Source organism: Typopeltis vanoorti, chromosome 18 (genome assembly GCF_054136105.1).
Source record: "Typopeltis vanoorti isolate ZY-2024b chromosome 18, IOZ_Tvanoo_1.0, whole genome shotgun sequence".
In the NCBI taxonomy this organism is placed as follows: domain Eukaryota; kingdom Metazoa; phylum Arthropoda; class Arachnida; order Uropygi; family Thelyphonidae; genus Typopeltis; species Typopeltis vanoorti.
The window spans coordinates 38,780,282-38,802,890 of record NC_143566.1 but is presented as its reverse complement, the minus strand read 5'-3'; the positions used below and the strand labels follow the sequence as shown (position 1 = coordinate 38,802,890).

The window sequence follows — 22,609 nt, the reverse complement described above, 5'->3', positions numbered from 1 at the left end:
GTGTGTGTGTGTGTGTGTGTGTGTCCAAAATGAAAACAATATTTTATATGTAACAAAAACATGATATAATAAATTAAAAACGTTTCGTTTTTGAATTAATAAACTTAATTATATGCACAAGTTCAGGAAATTTCATATACACTGTTGTGCCTTTCGTGTACTAGTAGAAACATTTGTGACAAAAAATACTAAATGATGATGATGCCGAGGACGAAACGAGTTAATACTTTGTTTCTATTATGGGTTACATGTTTTTAACATTTGAATTGTAAAATACTATATATTAGGTGAAATGTGACAAAGATTGCCAGAGTGAGAAATTAATATATTCCAGGATGTCTCTTCCTAACGTTACTTTTGTCGTTACTGAAGTTTTTCAACGATTTATCTCAAGTAAACTTTTCGACAACAAAGAATTAGCTGCCTTAAGGGTAATTCTTACACGATATTATACACATATAGAAAGAAAAGAGGATGAGGTCTGGAAAATGTGACATTTTGGTGACGGATAGATTGGACTGATCACATTTTAAAGAAATGTGACAAGAGACATTTCTGATATAGAATCCTTACTGGCTGACTTAAACAGACCGAATCTGTTACCAGATGTCAATAAATGTCAGTTTAATGCTGCCAAGTGCAAGGTTATGCATTTTGGGCAAGACAGTGCTGACTGGGTATTACATTAATAGGAATTCTGTAAGCGATTGATGAAGCTAGAGACTTAGGAGTAATAGTGGACACCGGGTTAAACTTTTAGAGCCGACATTGCCAAGATAATCCAGATATGGTCTTATCAAGGCCTTATAAAGCGGGAGAATAATTTCCTTATTCCTACAAGTCAGTCTTCAACATTGCAATTATCCAATGTGATGTCAAAACCACCTTGGCAATAATGGCCTCAGAACTGCTCAGATATGGTCACCTGTGTTTTCCATGGAGATTAAGAAACTGTGGTAAAGGTCCTGCACTGGTTAACCAAAACCATATCTACCTTGTGGAACCTGTCATATGAAAATAGACTTGAAGAAGTGTGGCCTTCAAAGTTTAAGGAATGGAGGAGAGGGGATATGATAAAAACCATACAAGCTAGTAAAAGATTTTTTACAGTACGGATAACGGGAAAATTTTGTAGCTCATAGGTGGGGAGAAAACTCGGCGCTGTTCCTGGAAGCTGAGTAAGGGTGTAGTCATGAAGAAAGTGAGTTCCAGGTTCTTCTCATGGCATGGTGAGTGAGTGAGTGGAATAAGCTGACAATGAATATCGTAATTACGCATTTGGTGGATGTTTATCATGAGAGATATGATAGGCACTATGGAATTATAACCTTCGAGAGAGGCCGTGGAGATGCCTACAAATAATAATAATGAAGCACTTTGCAGCACTTGAACATATTAAAAAAAAAAAAAAAAAACTCGGAGTATAAATAGAATTCATTATTGATTTATCTTATCTCACAATTTGATAGTAATAATAATCCGCGGTCATTATATGCTCACGACCCACCCAGGTTGACTTTCATAACCATAATTAGAATAAAGCAATTATTCTTATGCCAAAATGTATATTCTTTTGGGGAAAAAACAGAGTTTCTGGAAGAAAACTCTACCTCCTCTGTATGAGACCAGCTTACTCACTTTTAATTGAAAAGTCCTGATAAAGATCTTTCTAACCAAAGGGCTTTGCAGAAAAACCGACTTAGCTATGGAAACGCTTTTCAAAATATGATCGCAATGTAATATTATTAATTATTTTATGATGCAACATAATAAAATAATTGGTATCATAAAATAATTATGATACCACAATCGTCTAGAACGCAAAAAGTTTAGAATTGAAGATCCTTAATTAGCATTTTGCTTTGAACTTAAGTCTAAAAATTTTAAAGATATATATGTGTGTGCGTGATAGAGATTGCTTTCGCATTGCACATGGCCAGATGTAATCATGACTCATTTAAAAAAAATAGTTCTATAATGTATAACCAAAAAAGAATTCAAGATTTTACATTTTATATTAAAATAAATGTTAATTTATATACTGAAATTTAGCCTAAAAGCGAATATATAATGTTAGTTCTACGTGAGTCATAAATAGGAACTTAATTTGCTGCAGGCCTAGTATAGCTGCCGGCAGTATTAACTTACAATTTATGCGCAGTTTAGTAATCTAAAAGTGATTCAGATGATGATGATACTTTTTCTTTACTAAAATAATTACTTCAAAATAAGTTTAATACGTCAATCAGAAACTTTGAACATTTTAGTGTAATTATTATGGAATTTTGTGTTTTTAATATGATTATGCTTCATTTGTACTTATTACTTCCTCAAGAGTGAAGTTCCTTTATATGAAAAGCTGATATTTCGACTTCATATAGTTGCAGTTAATTAATTTATATTCCACAAATGTAATTGATATGCAATTTTTTTTTCACTAATTCGAAATTAATATTCGCAGTAGAATGCGAATATTTTATAGTACATATTTTTTATTATGTATGTTAAACAATTAGGAGAAATTGATGGGTTTCCCTAATTTTAAGTATCTTTGTATCCATATAATGTATATAAAATTTGATAGGTTTAATACAGGGTTTAATATTGGTTATCTAATGTAACTAGTTGAAGCGAAATTAGCGCTTTTGGATTCAAACTTTGTTTTCAAAAAGCCGACTTACTGAAAAAAACAAATAAAAATAAGAACAGGTGCATTCTAGGTTTAACCTCGATGTAGATTGATCGAATAGAGACTTCTATTTTGTTGAAATTGGGTTATGCAATACATCATCATGTTCAATAGTATTACATAGTCGAGTTTCACAAAAATACATACAAATTGCATTCAGATTTGAATGAAACTTAAAAAAAAAAATTATATTTTTATAGCGCTTTCGCTCATGGTTATATCCAGTGATGAGCTATAAGGGGCTCGCGCGAGCCCTTTGTTAACTTTTTCTCAAATATGCGAGCCCTTTGTTCTTCTTATTTAATAATCTTGTAGAACTAGAAAATACCACCGTGGAATGTATACATGCTACTATAATTGCTACTTTAAATTCATATGGATTTTCTTATAACTATTTAAAAAATCATTTCATTGCATTTTGTTCTGATGGAACTAATGTAATGTTAGGAAACAAATCAGGTAATGCAATCAAACTTCTACAAAAGTTTCCCAACGTTGTGATTTGGCATTGCGCTCATCGTTTACACTTAGCATTAGACGATTCGATAAAATACATTTAAGAAATAAATCATTTTGAAATATTTATGGATAAATTATATGCTTTTTATCATCAATCATCAAAAAATCAATGAGAATTAAATACGATTGCAAAAGACCTTGCTATCGAAATTTTAAAGATCTGCCTTGTGTTTGGACGACGATGGGTAGCTTGAAGTTTACGAACGACTCTTGCTTTGTGGAGAAATTACCCAGTTTTATGCAAGCATTTTGCATCGAACGATAAATATAAGGGCTTTTTAAACCGACTTCTCAACTTGGAATTTTTAAAAAGATCTAGCATTAATGATTGATATCCTACAGGAATTACCATATCTGTCAGAAGCTCTACAAAGTCGCAATATAAGTATTATAAGGGCTAAGTTAAACCCCCCCCCTTTTCTTTTTTCTTTTCTTTTTTTTTTTTTTTTTGCTCGACGATGCGAGCCCTTTGTTAAAATTTCCATAGCTCACCACTAGTTATATCTTATTCATTACATCCGTTGTAATAATGAGATATAACTGGATCCAGTTCTAGCTTCATCCATAAGTAGACTCTTTGCAGAGAGTTTTGGTCTCCAAAACTATCCATAATAGCAACTGCGATAAACACATGCTGAATTAACGATCAAGCAATTCTTGTATTGTATTGGCTACCTTTGCTTCCTTAACAAATATGAATGTTTTTATCCTTCTTTTACTAAGTACTTAAGTGACGTTTGCCAAGTTGATGGTGGTTTGAATTACGGCTAGCTACAGACTATGAAGCCAGTATGCTATGTTTACTAATTGCGTGTGTTCTCTGACTGGCCGGTTGGCTAATTTTAGAAGGATCTCCAAGTGGAAACTTTCTTAGCTATTTTGATGTCTTTGGAAAATCAGTTGGACCTCACTGGAAACAGAATTTTTTAAAACCTTCTTAATAATAATAATAATAATAATAATAATAATAATAATAATAATAATAATAATAATAAGTAATCTGCCATCCGAGTTACTGATGCTAGCTACTATATGATTTTATTCTTTTTTTTTTTTACTTATTTTTTGCTAACTATTCGTCGGTTCACATTTTCCTAAGGCGCAATTTGGCATGCTCGTTACAGACTATAATTTTGATAAGAATCTTAAAGCCATCTGTCACAATCATTATATTTTAGATTGACCTGGAATTGGTTTATTTTTGTCAGAGAGAGATGCTTACATTGCATTGTATCTTTACCGAAATGATAACATATCTTACAAGGGAAAATACATTGCAAGTAATTATAAACTTATAAATTGTGCATGGAAACAAACGCGTTGCTCTAGGATGCTACGATATAACTTAACCACTATTGCTATTTTAATGGAGCTTATTTCAGGCATTCTTGTTTCTTGATTCAGCAAAGCTGAAAAGAAAACTTTTCTCTTATTATGCAAAGATCACAAGCTATAAATAAGGGGAGGGAAAGAAGAGACAGTTTTTGCAACGTATGCAGTACTATCACATATTCAAGTTAATGTTAATGGTAAAATATGTCTATGGGGGGATGTTTCTAATTTCCCGTCGCACACGTACCTGTTTCGGGATTTGAACACAAATATGCCAGGTGACATGTAATTATGATGGCGGGAGGTGTTCCAGGGTTTGCTCCACTTACGATTGGTGCTGTGGAACGAACCTGGGCGTGCTGCGTGTTCATGTGGCGGTGTCAGAATGCACGTTCACTACACTGTGACGTATATAGACTGATGTGAGCATTTTTAATAGCCCTGACTGGGGTGTCAGGTAATTTAGTTTCGTTTCAGAAGTTGTGTAGCTAACTGAGTGAAGAGACACATTTTACAGCACTGGATAATTTCAGAGCGTCTTTACACTTAAGGGATTCTGAGTTCCTTTGGAGTGTTAGTTGGAAAGAAAGTCATTTGTGCTTAGGCGCGTGCGCGCGTTCTTACGCTATCAACGTTGTGAAGTAGTAAATAGATTTGTCACCCGCTTCGCCGGCACCCTTGGGATTTTGCACACTGTTGACTGTAAAGGAAAGTGAGGGTGGGGAGGGATAGGTTACCTGCTTATCACCGATTGGCTATTTCTGTGTGCTGACGTAGTATTGGTCACTCACCGGTATAAATGCCATGAACTGGGTCATTTCGCAAAAGGCCTCTAATTAGTTACTTGATGTCTTTGGAAAATCAGTTGGACTTCACTGGAAACAGAATTTTTTAAAACCGCTCAAAAGTAAATATCTATAGATAGAAGAAAGCATTCTTCATGAAAAATCCCACTTTCACTGACTCGGAGATGATACTGAACAGTTGTCGCTACGAGGGTAGCCGGTCGTATTCCTTGCCACCACCACCGCCTCCACCTCCACACATTTCCCCAGTTAGCAATATAGGACAATCACCTGCCCCTGCAGACTATGCTCCTTTTGGGATGCCGCAGTCTCCCGACTTCGGGAACGTTTTAAGTGATCGGTTCCGTACTTATTCTACCTTTTCTACCGAACGTTTCACAAGGGTTCTGAGTCCTCCCCCTTTAGAAAACGGTGAGTTACATTATTTAATATGTTCATTTACTGACTTTGTTAATCAGCTGTAGTAATAAATGTGAATCCAAAATTTATTTCTGATTGCATTTAAGTGTGTTGCTGAGAATCATAGTGGTGTGTATTGATATCGGCATTCCTCAGAAAACATCTTTATATCGTCCCTATACGAATAACTAAAAGTATATACGATTATATTTTAGCGCGGTCTTAGGACTTATTTAAAGATTAAGAGTGGACTTAAATAGATAAGCATAATCCGTTTTCATTAAGTGTCTTTCTTTTTGGCAACTCTATAAGATTGGAGTGTTTTAATTATGAATCACCGACAACTCTACCACTCATAGCTATGGAAAAGCATTTCGATTTATTTTCTTATCTCTGAAATTAAATACACCATGGGCATACTCGTTTTCCAGTATTGTTATATGTATTTTATTTATCACTTAGCGTGTTATTATAATTCTGAAGATTTTTTTTTTTTAATCTAGTTATACATGAGTAGCCGTTCGGAAAGTTTTGAAGTTTCTGAAGAAAACCGTTTTTTGAAGTGTTTCTGTTAACTGTTGGATTAATGCAAAAGAAAGATCGATTGAACTCCTGCATTAAACTATCTTCTGCTCTAAAATAATTGAACGAAAAGTCCCAAATAAATTTCTGATCTTAGTCCGCTCCCCCCATGTCACTTAATGATTTGGATCTATTTGAATCTCTGGGTACATTTGATGTGTGTGTGTGTGTGGGGAGCGGAGAAACATTAGTTCACACCTAATATTTATTAAATTATTAGCGTTAGTATTAAATACCATCCAAGAAAGCGAAGCTTATACCACATTGATGTCAAAACACAAACTCCTCAAGAATAAAAATACTTTTGATGGTTTCAGATAAGCCATTTATTGGCAATAAATGTATTATACCTAAGTATAAAACACAAGGGATACCAGTTATACTAAATTATTTTCTTCGTAATACTTACGCAGAGCCTTCTTGAAATTCTTTTAAGACACATATTGTTATAAATACTATCCGAAAACTTATTTCAGTGATTGATCACTGTCTTTCAACTAAACAGAATATTTCTTTAAGTCTGGCCTACAGCGATCTTTCATTTATTTAAAACTGCCCCCCGCCGCACTATGCATTTCTCAGAAAATTCCTATAATGCATCTTATTCATAATCTTCACAGCTTTATAAACTTCGATCGGATCTCCTCTTTTTCGTCTTGTCTAAAATTTAGACACAGGACGAAACAACCTACAGAAAGGAAGTTTTTTCTTATTAGAATAACTTCGGTTCTCTAGGTTGTTCATGCCGATATCAGCTGGATCTCCTCTGCACCACTTCCAGCATATCAATATTAAAAATGTTAGATCTCATTTAGAGTACTATATTCGACTTCAGATTTGTATATAGCACTTACAATAAGAGCTAACATTTTTTTTAAATCCAAATTGTTGTGTGATTAGCCACAAATGTAAAATAGCACTGTGTAATAAAAAGAAAGAAAAAAACCTGTCACTTTATCCATTATATACATACACGATTTCATCATCTCATCTCATCTTCCTTATACCCTCTTTTACCTTGCGGTGTCGAGGGTCCATTGATCATCGGACCTCACTCTGTTCACAGGATAAGGTGGTCAGCCTTATGCCACGGTGTATCCTATGGCCTGTAATGTTGAGTTCTCACGGCCACTTTGCCTGCTTTTGCGGGATGAAAAAGCCCAGAATAAACTGGGGGGAAAAACCCTGCTGTCAACGCCCAAGACTGGCTAACTTGGCTATGGCTGAGGAAGATCCTTCAGCTCCTCACGTCACCGACGGGAATCGAACCTAGGACACTCCTTCGCCAGGCATATGGTTGCGAAGCGCATAGCCACTAGGCTAACCGCGCGGACATACACGATTTCAGTTAATGGAATTCTTCATTTTATGGAGGGTTGGGAAAGGACTAGAGGGCATCCTTGGAAGCTAAGAAGGGGGTGAGGGCTAAATTTCTCTCTCATAGGGTGGTGCGTGATTGGAATTGATTGCCATTGGATGTTGTGATAGCCTCCCTCGATGAGTCCCTGACTCCTTGGAGGTCTCTCTCTTAATAATAATAATAATATATAAGCACACTATTTCCGCTATTTCGTAAAATCCATGACAGAAAATCACTCGGGATGGAGAGCACCTGATGCATCGTAGGGAAATTTTTCTCCGGTTACATCCAGGATTTCGGCGACAGACGGCAGTGGTTAATTTTTTTCCTTCGTACATGAAAAGGACCACAGTATCGTACCCACTTAAACGTTCAGAAATAAGTCTTGTGTATTTTATTAATTCTAATTTATTTAATTTAGCAAAGTAAACTGAAAAATGGGAAAACATAATTTTGAATTAAAACGCACACTTCCTTCGCTAAATTCAAACGTAATATCAGTGATGGAAGAAGAGATACCGGAAAACACGGTGTGATCAAGTTCCGGACTGACCGCCAGATAACAATATTGAAATTACTCTAAAGTTCTTCATTTATTCAAGTTATAGCTGTTATTATTCAGAAATAAAATCTTGTGACTGGTATAGTGCCCTTTCAGACGTCAAACAATATCACGTGCACATCAAGTGATTTACAGCGGCAAAAACTGCCGTGGTGATGGTGTTAAAAATGTCTTATATATATACAGGAAACAATGAGCAAAATAAAATTCAAGGGGAGAGATGTATTAAGGAAGTTGATTTGTTCCCCATTATAGAATGCATATAATTCTATGTATTAATTCCCAAAGGGAGAACTAGTGACACATCATTTTCACCTGGACGTTGAAACTAACCATGCTGGAGATTGATTTTTTTCATCGCGACGACGTTGCATTCACTGTTTCATAGGAATTTGTGGTCATATGACACCGTTTTTTTCGTTATTCTCCTTACTCTAGATTTTGTCACCACTTTTATATTTTTTCAAAGTAGGTACATGTAAAATAGTAGTACATGGTTTTTCTTGGAATCGGAACTACAATCCTGAACGTTTTAATCCTACTTCGTGTGTTCTTCGGCGCTGATCTTCGCTGAACTCAATTTCATGTGTTAGAAATCCGGCGGAAATATACATAATCTTCATGCCCTCGAGCGTTGTTCCGCCAACAAATAAAATATGCTCGCCTCAGTATTTGCCCTAAAGAAGTTCTAAAATTTTGGTTATTACGTGGAAAACAAGTCACCCTGTTATGGAAAGTTTTTGCTGCTAAGTAATTGATATAAAGCTGAGAATTTGGCAGAATTATCGTAATAATGGCAATATCATTTTGATTTCCATTGCCAAAATTCGAACCCGCTGATTGATCATTTCATAAATCATTCTCTGTTAGTAACGAGAATATGTAATTTCGTGTCTTATTTACTAACTAGTAATAATAGATGCCATAAGTTTCACTACAGTTATAAGTAAGAATGCAGTAATTTATCAGTATGAATTTATTTTAATTTTTTTAAGGTAAATATGAAACTTATGTAATTGCATCTTAAAACATTAGCTGATTACGTAGTTCGAAAATCTTTTTGAGAAAAATGCACGAAATACTGGTCCCGTATGAGAATTTTTAAAATAATAGCAAGCGGTTTGGATTGCTTGAATTATTTTTATTCTATTTAATATAAAATCTTGCAGAATTTTGATTTAAAAGTACTTTAATAATACCTATTAATATATTTGCTACATTTTTAAAATTTTCATCAATAAAAAGATTCTTCCAGAGTGAGTTATGCTTCCGGTATAGCATGCATTTTCCACCCAGGCTGTAAAATATTGTTAGTTTTCTAATGAAAAAAATAATAATAATAAAAATAAATAAAAATCCACAATTTTATACATACAGCAAATAAGAATTGGGTTAATAGGTTCATCGTGATGAATGCTTTTTGTAAATGCTTAAATTACTCAGATAATTGCGTGTAAGTGAGCAGAGTTTACACATTTTGCGCAAATAAATATCCCCACCTCCCAAGCCAAACAAAAAAAGAAAAATGTGTTTTTCTTTTTTTGTTTGGCTTGGGAAATTTTATGTTAACCATGTTAACCATGCTAAATTGTATGTTAACCATGCTAAAATGGAAAATTTTAGCATGGTTAACATTTGTTTCATTAAGAACTGGATTCAAAGGATTCAGGTTTCTTCTTATTAAGAATACCAGTATAGTCTATAAACACAAAAGTCACTTAGATCATGCTTCCAAATTATCTTTGTCGTTTGGGGTCATGGTTGTTGCCATTTGATTTCTGGAAATTAGGATAATATTTCTGCTTTGTTTTTTCATAAAATCAGTAAAACGGAGACCAAAATATGAATATATATTAATAAATTCATGTTTTGCTTGCCGATTTACCAATAGTAATGGCTTCGTGCAATTTTCGAGTGGTTCCACCTTCTCTAGGTGGACGGAACATCCATTAAAAATATAATCATCCGGCTCCCTTTAGACTCCTGGAAATGAAGAATTGATGTTTAATTTGTGATAAATAACCGAGGACTATCTGCGAAATGTGGAATTTCTCTCTCTCTCTTTTTTTTTTTTTTTTTTCTTCTGGCATGTTCTTTATTATATCTACCAGTATGCTATGAACAGAACATTAAAAAAAAAAAAAATGCTACGCCGAATACGGAATTTCGATAAATTTGCAGTGAGTTCACTAAATACACAAAAATTGACGTTGACAAAATGTGACAATGTACACTTTTGTCAAACAAAACTTAGCAATACAAAACACTAAAGCAATAATATATATTATATATTATTTTATATAATATAATATATATATATATATATATATATATATATATATATATATATATATATATATATATATATATATATATATATATATATATATACATCGAGCCGTATTCGCAGTTGTGGATGTTTGATAATTTAAGAAAAGTATTTTAACATTGCACGTAATAAGTTCGAGTTTGTATTTATATACATTAAAAGCATTACGTTTCTTTGTTTGAATTTCAATATATTGAGCGTGATGCTCCATGTTATTTCTTTCAAAATGTAAGAATCGTGCGTAACTTATTGCTTGAGGTATATAAGATTAGATAATCCCTTAATTCTAGGAATGCTCTATCTAAGCTACTTATCAGTTTGTGTGTGTGTGTGTGTGTGTGTGTGTGTGTGTGTGTGTGTGTGTGTGTGTGTGTGTGTGTGTGTGTGTGTGTGTGTGTGTGTGTGTGTGTGTGTGTGTGTGTGTGTGTGTGTGTGTGTGTGTGTGTGTGTGTGTGTGTGTGTGTGTGTGTGATGCATTTAGAAATAAAGAAATAGGGCTGCAAAGAAATGAAATTTTAGATACGGTAGCTTTTACCTTGGAAAAGTACTCGAAAATGTATCGCACCCCCAAGGAATATGTATCTCTCTGAATACGTTGAGAAACTCACAGCACCTCTCTAGTTAATGAGGTTTCTTTTCTTTTTATAACCTCAATGAAATAAGCCTGTAAATCATATTGTCCGGAGTAGTTGGTGTAATTTTTATACTTTATTCATTATCTATATTTCTTATCTTGTGCTTTCTTATCTTTTTTTTTTTTCTTCACCTGTTGGGTATAGTATTATCAATCTCCGTAAATTTATTTAACTGCAAAACCTCACCGGACTTATATTGATGTTTCACTATGTGAATCAATGAAATAAGCCGAAACGTGCTAATATATTAGATACGATTCATTTTTATATTATTACGGTTTTTTCCGATTTTTTCTTGAAGCCTCTCCCTCAAAAGTGGATAAGCAAAAACTGTAACGCAAAAATAAATAAATATACTATAATACATTACTACCAATTCAACTCTTTGCTTATGCCAAAAGTGCTAGTTTTCGAAACAGATGCAACTCAGAATTCATTCAAGTTTCATCGCGATTCATGCTTGGTTATCAAAAACTCAGTAATCTAGAGTTTAGATTATAACAGTTATAAACATCTTTATTATCTGACAGATGAAGATGAAATGAAGGAAGACGAAAGAAAGACTTGGTTTATCTATGAATAAACTTAATTTCTTTGGAGGAGTTTAATATTTGCAATATTATTTTTTCAGTAATTTGCTTTCGTTTATACAGCTATGCCGTTTAAGAATATATATATATATATATATATATATATATATATATATATATATATATATGAACAATTTTGATGTTACTGTGTTTATATTTATCCTATCGTTTATAAATTCCGTCAATAGAGGTAAATATCATTTCTCTTATTAGACCATTTTCGTTTTAACTCAGTTTCCATGTTACGGAAAATCTGATTATGAAACGCCATCTTTCTTGGTGTAGGTCAGTATTTCCCAACTTTTTTGGATCATGCCCTACCTCAACGTTGATAGTTGAGTATATCAGTGATGACGTGACGAATGCAACATATTTTCTAATTCCTCCCAAAAATATTAAAATTGCCTCCCTGTGGGGCGTACACCCTGGTGTAGGTAGAAAATATAGTTGCGCACTATACGTCGCTGCACGAAAGAAGAAAATCTTTCACATTCTGGATTCCAGCTATATTTTCAAGTATATTTCATTCTAATTTGTTCTTCATATAAAATTTCATATTTTGTGCTAGCATCAAGTGTGGACGAATGACAGCCTCTCTTTCAAGAATGAGTAATAAACGAGTGACTCTTCCATTAGAAATCTTAAGCATGAGTGTGCTCTAATCCCATGACTAATAATCAGACCGAGTGAGAATAGTGAAATACAGCGTTAAAAGGTAATCCGAAGGCGTTTGCGGTTAATACAGGAATCCAGGTTTTTGCTAAATGATGGGAAAGATTCATGGTGAATCATAAACCTACATTTAACTTGGTGTCAGATAATTCACAGGCCAAAGAGGGACTAGTATTCTGTTAGTTTTAAATATTTTTAAATAAAATTAAACGATGAATTACATTTTTTTTTGTATTCATCTGTCCCCCCCCCCTTGAAAAGTGTATCTGCTGAAATGCAAAATAAACAATTCTTAATTTTATTTATTGATTATTTTGCAAATATTTGTTGTCGCTCTTATAACAACTGAATGTGATTGCATGAATTCCGAAATCAATACACAAAATATGCAGTAAAAGCTGACGGTTATGATTAATAATAATCAACAGCTTTTTCTTCATTCCACTGCTGGACGAATGCCTCTCCATGCTTGTTTCATTTTTAACGGTCTTGTGCATCTCTCCACCATAAATGTCCACATCTTATTTCATCGTCCCATTTTACCACTGGTCTCCGATAACCAGTGCTTTGTGTCAATTCTGTTGTTCTCTTTTGTCTATCTGTTGTCAGACATTCTTACCACATGTCCTGCCCATCACCATTTGTTGCCTTTTATTACGAAGGTAATGTCCATTGCCTTTGTTTGCTTCCTCATCCAAGTATTATTCGTTTTATCTAACCGGGTTCACAAAATGGCTCTTTCCCATGTTTCTTTGTGTTGTTTTCAGTTTCTCGAGGTGTTTTTTCGTCAAACTGTAGGTTTCATTACTATAGGTCATTGTTGGGAGTACGCACTGGTCGTAGATCTTTCTTTTTAGGCAGTTTGGTAAATTGCTTCTAAATATCTCTATAGTGGTTAAATACTTTCCATCCTGCAATTTTAGCTGACATTTCATTATCAAGTTTATGGTTGTTTGTAATGATTTGTCCTAGATATTTGTATGAATTCACTATTTCAACCTGTCTTTGATTTATTTCAATTTGTTTTCGTTCTGTAGTATTTCCACTATACATTATTTTTGATTTATCCATATTTATTTGTAAGCCTATATCCCGATTTAATTTAATTAAATAATCGTGTATTTTAGTGCTTTTGATGATGTTGCTATTAGAATGATATTAATTTTTAATCAGATATATGCTAATTAAACTTCTTCGCAACCCAGATGACGCAATAATTGCAGTTCTTCCCGCCTTTGGTATAAATGGATGAAATTTGATATTGGCACTTTTTTAAACCAATTTTTAACCTATTGGGTTCTAATCTTGAAACCAAAATTGTTCCATTTCAAATTATAGTATAGAACTCAAATATGTACAGGCGGATATTTTTCAGACGCGCCTGTTACAATGGAAAAATAACCCACTGTAGGAAGAGCGTAGTAAAAACATTTAATAAGTTTTATTTATGATTTTCATCGCCTATGTGAGATCACCGCCTCGCTTATTGGAGGCCTGAAGTGGTTTGAAAAAGTTCCATGTTTGATCTCTAGAGCAGGGTTTCCGAACTATTTAAAAAAATAAAAAAATATATATATAAAATCAAATGAAACAGAAGAAGGAATCCTTAGCCTGTCCTCGGTACGAATGACTATAGGTTTGCAAATACTTTCATAGGTGGGAGAAACATTAAAAAAAAAAAAAAAACTACGGTACATGGTGCTTTGTATAATTGTTTTATATAAAGTGGTAGATCGTGATCAAAACAAAACTACTGTCCATCAATTTTAGTAACAATTCGAAAGCGGGAAATTCGTTATTAGATCGTTGTAAATGCACAGACAGTAATGTTGGTAGGTGCTTTTCAAAGTGAGGTCACGGTTCTTGAATTGTCGATATTGATCTCTGTTGATACCAGGCTTGAATTATTTTAAATGTGAAATTGATACGGGAAGAAAGTTTAAATTATTTTAAAATATTTTCATTGCTTTATTAAATTTTCCAGTTATTTAAATTTCATCCTGAATTGTTTTTATAATTACGAGCGAGTACTTATTGGCAATTTACCACGATTTGAAGACCTATTTAATCTTTTATCTGCACTTATAAAATTATGCAAATTCGTCTTATTTCGAATCCAGTAATAAAGATTTCCGCTACTGTTCTTAAAATTTATATGGTGGATTAAGGAAACGGAGAAATGTTGCATAATTAACATTCCACAGCATGTATTTTATCGCAGCATATTCTTCTCAACAGTTAAAACAACATTCATGATTATTATCAATAGTGTGATTTCTGATAGCAAAAAATATTAATCTAGAATAAAAAAGAAACAGTTAACTTGTCATCATTAATGGTACCATTTCAGGCAGTTGCTGGTAGGGTTGCTACTCCCTTCCTGAATCAAGTTCTCGTGATACTTTGATCCGCGCCACTATTTACCTATCTAACATACTGAAATCTGGAAATTTTTGATTATGATTATTATTATAAACATCTCCGCAACGCAGTTGGAAGAACGAAGGGATAGGGATCCTTCGCAATCAGTTCGGTTCTCGTTGTGATAAGAGGAATCGTTGTAAATGCTTCTTTTCATTGAAGGTGAATTAGCTAATCTCAAAGGAGAACGTTTTTCTGCCAGAAACTTGAATTTTTCATCCCACAAAACAGGCTAATCTGCCAGATGACATACACAATTAAGACAAAAAAAAAAAATATTATGTAGGTGAGTGGATTATGTACTGTAGACATGGATCGTGTAGAGTAGCCTCCCACGATGAGTCGTGGAATTTCTTGGGTTGTCATGTAATAATAATTAATACCGACATAAAACCTCTTGATCGTATTATTCAGAAATTTTCATAATGAAAAAGCATTTCGTTACGGAAATGTCAGGTTCCCTTTGCTGTCTGCTTGCAACAAAGCAAGGGGAACTTTTATATTTTTTATCGGCTTTACTTATTATTTATATATTTCGTTCGCGCTACCTTTGAATGATTAGTGATATAAAAATGAAGATACATTTTATATTCCAAAATTCTCACAATGAGTGCCATGCTGGAAAGAATAAATAAGTTATTTCGCATGGGAAGAACTTGTGAAGTTTTTATTTCCTCAATAGTATTCCGTCAAGTATAAGAAGTGAAGATTTTTCAGAATTTAGTAATCGTTTGTAAATTATTGTAATGCATTTGAAGAAAGTGATCAGACTTTTGTGATAATAATCTGGGAGTCCATCCTGTTTTTCATAAGATACATTTCACAAAATGCATAGGCTCTTATTAGATTCGGTTTTGTTCGTCCATTCTTGTGCACGTTATTTTCTACATATTTGTGTGAAAAGGAATTTTCCACAATGGTAAACATTAAAACGAAACAACGAAATCGACTCTGCACGCGAATAGCATTGAGTAACAAGTGAAGCAAGAATGGACAAATTAGTCTCGTTAAAATACATTTAAGCAAAGTTGATTTCTGTTTTCTGATTTTTTTTTATTATTATAATCAGTAAGTAAATCATCATTTATTATTATAATCAGTAAGTACATAATCCACTCACCTATTGCATGGATCTTACTGAAGTTTAGTATTTAGCATCCTTACAAAAATGTTTTGAGTCATCTCAATTTTCGTTTGAAGACCGTTTTTAATCTAATGTATACTATAGGTTGATCTACCAACCTCTCGTGTATGGGCTCAACATAAAAAATACATAAATAAAATAACAAAGTCTGGTATAAATAAGCAAAAAAAAAGTCGATTTCATAAATGTTCTATAACTTTTGACCCTCTAGTCAGATGATTGCATATAAAAGTATGCCACCACCACCTGACCAGGATGTCAAAAGTTCTTCCTCTGTCTAACTCCCACAAATGAAATCATCTGTGGGAGTGATCCTTCCCATAATGTGAGTGTGGGTAGTGATCCTTTCCACAATGCATAGCAACATACACATCCCAGCATGTGCTTTACATTATGTGATACTAAGCCAATTCATGTGAAGCCTGACTAGTGAAGATACTTCATATGCAAACTTTGTAAGTTGTTTTATCGTATATTATACTCTCCAACTTACAGATCTTTAAGAATGTATAATATACTCTCCAAGCCATTCCAAACATTATCAGTTCGAGTACTTCTGATGTTACAAATATGTAGGCCACATCGTCAGCCGATTGTCTCGTTAGAAGAGTGAATAGGATAAATAGAAATTGAACATATAGGATGTAAAATTGCATATTCTATTTATTGAATTTTCCTTGTTGAACCAGTTCTAAGTTCATGAGTTGCTGATGAAAGCTTATTTTTTATTTTCATTATAATTCCAATAAAAATTTTTGGCAAAAAGGATTTGAAATGAAAAAAAAAAAATTTTTTTTTTCCGCTATAATTGAAATCGTTTTTCTGAACAAAATGATTGGAAACGATAATAATAATCCTCCCTTACTTGATAAAAGTTATTGAAAGTTGTTGCTTCGAATCACTTAAAATTTGCTCACTCATACTATTTTAATTGCAAAATGAGGGAAAACGAAATCATGTCACCATATCTGAGCGCATCTAGGGTGAATGGGTATAAGGAAATGTTTGACAGCTGGCGTGGGTGATGTATGGCCTTGACGCCTGCAGGTCTAATAATAATAATAATAATAATAATAATATATGCAAAAATGACTAGGTTTACTATGAATAGAATGCTGTTACAAAATGCGCCATTATATTATCTGCAATTCGTTCTTATTGGTGTACACACAAGTAAGAAAATGATTGCGAGCGCATACACACATTGTAAGCGCGAATCTGATAATCCATGAAAAAAAAAATTGCTGCCGTAATGAAAAAATGTGGAATCATAAACAAATTTTTACATTGGTGATTTAGTTCTCTTTGGTCGATTGAATTGTTTTTTATTAATATATATATATATTAATAAAAAATCGCCACATTGGCGATTTCCTTCATATATGGTTATCGTTCATTTTTTCCTCCGCTAACCAGAGCCACTGAGTTAGTCTCGGTGGCACAGGCTGGTTTCCATCTAGATTCCCCGGTTATCTCTTCGCCGACAAAATTGACCTAACATGATTAGTGCAATATAAAGGTGTCAAATAAATTTCGGTATATATATGTACACGTAGAAAGTATTTTATCTTGGGTATAATAAATGTTAAAAGATACCAAGCTATTTTAAACCTGGTTTTATTTCATTTCCCAAGTAAGCAAACAGACAAGTAACTCAAGTTTGCCTGAAGTATTTTCAGGTCTGAGGCAACTCATGGTAAAGGTGGAATAAGCTCTGATCACTTGCCTAAGTATCCCATAATACGAAGCACATATCCTTACGGACATGTATAATGCTATGTATTACGGGAGGGGTCACTACTCAGACCAGTTTCCCTGTAATAGGTGCAGGGTTACCTCTCCAAAAACTCGTGGGATCCCCTAATAATGAGCGACCCGCAGGATCAAAAACTCAGCGTTGTTCCCCTCAATAACAGCCTCACCCTGTCACCGAGAAGAACTCTCAGCGTTGGCTCTACCCCGTGATAGGCTCATCCCCACCCCACCACCGAACTGAGCCGCTCATATTTCATCTGAGGGGTAATAGCAACAGCCTTGCCTCAGTTAGCTTCATGGGCTACAGCATTACCATTCATTACCTCCCCACCACCACCACCACCACCACCATCTGGGTAGCAGCAACAGCCGTGCCTCAGTAAACTTCATTAGCTACAGCATTGCTATTCACCACCCAGGCGTTCAACTGGTTTCGACCTAGAGGTCTCGTCAGTGGGAGCCTGACCCAGAGGTGGTGATACCAAGGTTGAAGTAATGCAGAACTTATATTTACCTATACGAATTGTCACGAGGTGCTTTGACCTTAACCTCGCCAGAAAAAATAGCCGTTCGGCTTTTCATCTTAGTGCTTTGACCTTATTAAATAAAAATCTCAGGATGAGAGAAAGATGTAGAAAGTTTTTTACCTTGGGTGTACTATACGTTAAAGATACCAAGAAATTTTATATACAATTTTAATCATTTTTTCCCCAAGTAAGCAAACAAGCAAGCATGCCAAGTTTGCGCCTGAAGTATTTTCCGGTCTGAGGTAACTCGTTATGCTGAAAGTGATTCAACAAAGGCTGGAGCCATATGTGAATAGAGAAATGTCACAAGAACAGGAAGGCTTTAGGAGAGGTAGAAGAACTAGAGACCAAAAGGCATACATGAGCTGAATTATGGAAAGAACAAGAGAATTTCAAGAGGAAGTATTCATCTGTTTTATTGATTATAAGAACGCTTTTGACTGTATGGATCACAATAGACTGGATTGTAATGAGATCAATGGGAATACCTGAACATCTAATTCTCTTGATAAGAGAGCTGCATGACAACCAAGAAGCTTCCGTAAAAACAGTCTTTGGAGAAACAGACAAGTGTTCGAGTGGAAAAAGGGGTGCGGCAGGGTTGTATATTGTTGCCCTACATTTTTAATATTTATAGTGAATATGTTATGAGAATGGCTGATTTAGACAAAGATCCAGCTGTAGTTATGACTAGCAGCAGAAAAATAAATAATTTAAGATATGTTGATGATACAACCCTCATAGCAGAAACTAAGGAAAAACTCGAGCGGTTGATTCTGTTGGTTAAGACGGAAAGTAACAAAGTCGGGTTTAATTTAAACATTAGCGAAATAAAAGTGATGTCTTATGGCAATTTAAATGAATTTATAATAGAGGGAGATAAAATAGAAATTGTTGAAAGTTATGATTTACTGAGGTCCAGAATCAGAAATTATGGTAAATGTGAAGATGAAATTAAAAGAAGGATAGTCATGGGAAAAAAAAGCGATATTAAACTTCACAAAAATTATGAAAGATAGAGGTGTGAGTAAGGCCATGAAAGTTAGAATTGTCAAAGCAATGCTATTTCCATTAGTGATGTATGGATGCGAAAGCTGGATTATTAAGAAGAGTTGATTTAAGAAGAAAGCGAATTGATTCATTTGAATTAGGTGTGGAGGAGACTATTAAAATTGCATGGACTGTAAGAATGACCAATAAGAAGATTTTAGAGAATATAAAGACAGAATGATCCTTGAAGGAGATGATCGCTGAACAGAAGTTGATGTACTTTAGTCATAATATGCGAGCTGATGAATCATTGGAAAAGAAGAAGAGAAAGACCACAAAAGAGTTGGACGGACAACATAAAAGAACTTACCAACGTGAATTTACAGTTACTGAAAGAAAGGACAAGAGGCCGAGTAGGATGGAGAGCCTTTGTTTATAGGATCACCAGGAGTCAAAAACTACTGGATGGCACATAATAACAACGCAATCTATTTTTGACATGGAGTTGTTTGTTGAATTTGCTTTCAAAGGTCTCTTGCCGACAATACTGACAGCTTTCAAGTATTTCTGAATTGATTTATTGTAGACTGAAAATCAGAGAATCCGCATATTTAACTGATTATACTCTCGTATAATCAGAGATGAAGACGACGACGACACATTTGGTAGATAAGTACCAGTTTTTATCAGTAATAGCTACTTTACTAGCACGTGATATATTTCTTCACTTTTAATAGTATTGTGTGTTCATATGTTGCATGACAAATGCTGATTCTACTTAAGGAAATTTGAGAAATTTTTCTTAAGTCGTATCAAGAAGAATTTAAGTTATGCCCTTGTCACAAAATTAACTACTAATGGTATAAGTGTTTATTAGTTTTATTAAATGAAATAAAAACAGAATTCAAAAGATTTTAATAAAACATATACATTCTACAGCAATGCATAGAAATTACATTATAAACACACATACACAGAGTTTTTTAGAGGTAATTTTGGACCAGACATTTCTTCTAAGCAACTTCTTCTAGTTCAAGGATCGATATGCTCCAGAAGGTTTTTCTCCTTCCTTCTTAGCTAGTGAGAACTTTGTCTAAGAATAATAATTCTGGTTATTTTGAAACTATCACGTTTTCTGAGTAAATTTAAACATTTAACTCGGCTCACACTGTATCAAATAAAGATCCAGCGAAACTGAACAAATATTTTCATTAATGGAATTTTACAAATTAGATTTTAATAGTATACAAATGAGAGAAAAAGGTTTGGCTCTAGTTTTTCGAGGTGCAACACATTTATACCAAATACTGGAAAATTAGCAGCACCATCTCTGGCATCAGTTTTGTGAGTGCCACAGTGTCTAAATTATTATAATTTGGACAGTTATTCGTTTTGTTTTTAAAACAACAACAGGAAAAAAATCTGCAAAAAATATATATTTATATTTTACATATACCCGCATTTGATATACATTTTCATGTATTAAAAAAACGAATGTGAAGCACAGGATGAAGATAAGATACGACATGTAAATATACATAAGCCTGTATGCTTGATAGTGAACGTTGTGTGTTGGTCGCCACATTGGCGATTTCCTTCATATATGATTATCGTTCATTTTCCACCCCGCTAACTAACCAGAGCCACTGAGTTAGTCTCGGTGGCCCAGGCTGGTTTCCATCTAGATTCCCCGGTTATCTCTTCGCCGACAAAATTGACCTAACATGATTAGTGCAATATAACATGCAATATGCAATATAAAGGTATCAAATAAATTTCGGTAATTTGTAGCGTTTATAACATTGATATCTAAGTAGCATTAATAATAAATAACTCTGTACATTGTTATATGGAGGTGACAGGGTTTTACTTCAAGTTGTTTTGAGAAAAAAAATAGGTTGCTTTTCTGTTTCTTTGAAATTAACGTGTTTTTCAGGTTTTCGTTTGCTAGTTATGTTGGTTATTTCATTTCCAACTACCCCCCCCCCCCCTCTCCTGTCACAAAAATTACCAAGCAAACTTTTACATCCTATGACGATTATTTTGTGAAGATTAAGAGGTCTATATATTTAGTGTTGTATAATTATTAAGTTGGAATTTTTTTTGCATCTACATTGAGATATTTTTTGTTTTGTGATGATAGAACCTGAGACAAATGTTCTTTTGCTCTTTCAGGGATACACAAAATTAAAATTAAAATTTTAATTGAATATACTTATATGAAAATCTTTACCTAGGATGTGAATTATTGTCAGGACTTTTATTAACAAAGCTGGCTATCAAATGTCTTTTTACTATATTGAACAGCGCAGATATCGAAGAAAAATAATTTGCCCCACTTAAGTACCATATGAATTGTAACAGATCTCAATTTTAGCATTTCGTATCACGACCTCAAAATAGTTTTAAAATTGGGCAGCAAAAGTGCAATGTTTTTTTCTGTGACTGTTAAATAAATAATGTCTGTTATCATTCAAGACTCGTATTCTATTCTTTTTAAGCGATAGCCTTGTGGGGAAAAATGCTTCTGGCAAAAAAGGGTACTAATAAAATAACACCGAAATAAAATTTGATGAAAACATGGTAACTGTACTGTTTACTAAGCACATTAATGAATACAGTAAAAGAATGAAAAGTTCTACTTGTAGTCTACTTTCGGTGTTAAGTTATATAAAGCAGTCTTCTTATAGATTATAAAACTTGATTGTTTAAACCCTTTAGAGACATAGAGAGATTTTGTGATCGGAAAACTTTGCTCTTGCCGTATATGTTTGAAGGTTTAGGCCGCTTTTCCGGACGCCACTGTACTAGACGTTTTTTTTTTTTTTTCTAATTCATTAATGGTGTTATGTCACCTGGCATTTCTTCTAGTTTGATTTTTTTCCTTCTCAAAATCACTCGTAAGTATATTTGAACTCCGTTATAATTTTTAATGGTTGTTTGAATGCCCACAGAATCGTAGCATGCACTCGTGCCATTGTAGAAAAAAAAATCTCTAATCTATAATTATGGATAAAAATACATTTTTTAGTGTCTTCAATAAAAATAATAGCGCCTCTGTAGCTCAGTCTGGTACAGACAAAGCACTTTAGTCAGAAACACATAGGTTCGATTCCCGTCGTGTGATGAGAACCTTTATCTGGTGTCTTTCGACGAAAGGTGAATTAACCAGTCTCATACGGAAGTAGGTTTTTTTTTTTTTTTTTCCTTCCCTTCTTTAACTCGGGAAACTTGGGTTTTTCGTCCTCCAGAACAGGCAAACCGGTCCCCTGAACACACACACATTGATTTCAGGGG

At 33.9% G+C, this 22,609-nt stretch overlaps 1 protein-coding gene across 4 annotated transcripts in view; it reads left to right on the top strand.

The window, feature by feature from the left end:
- Window positions 1-22,609, top strand: part of LOC150096605 (hepatocyte nuclear factor 4-gamma-like) — a 283,786-nt gene that overhangs the window by 138,724 nt on the left and 122,453 nt on the right. For 3 of the 4 annotated variants that reach the window (XM_090408546.1, XM_090408545.1, XM_090408548.1), the window contains exon 1: window positions 5,045-5,757. The exons of the other annotated variant lie outside the window; for it this stretch is intronic. In XM_090408546.1, the coding sequence (XP_090264672.1) occupies window positions 5,481-5,757 (277 nt within the window). In that variant the 5' untranslated portion in view covers window positions 5,045-5,480. Of the gene's footprint in view, window positions 1-5,044; window positions 5,758-22,609 lie in introns of those variants that run through there. 4 annotated transcript variants of the gene reach the window in all.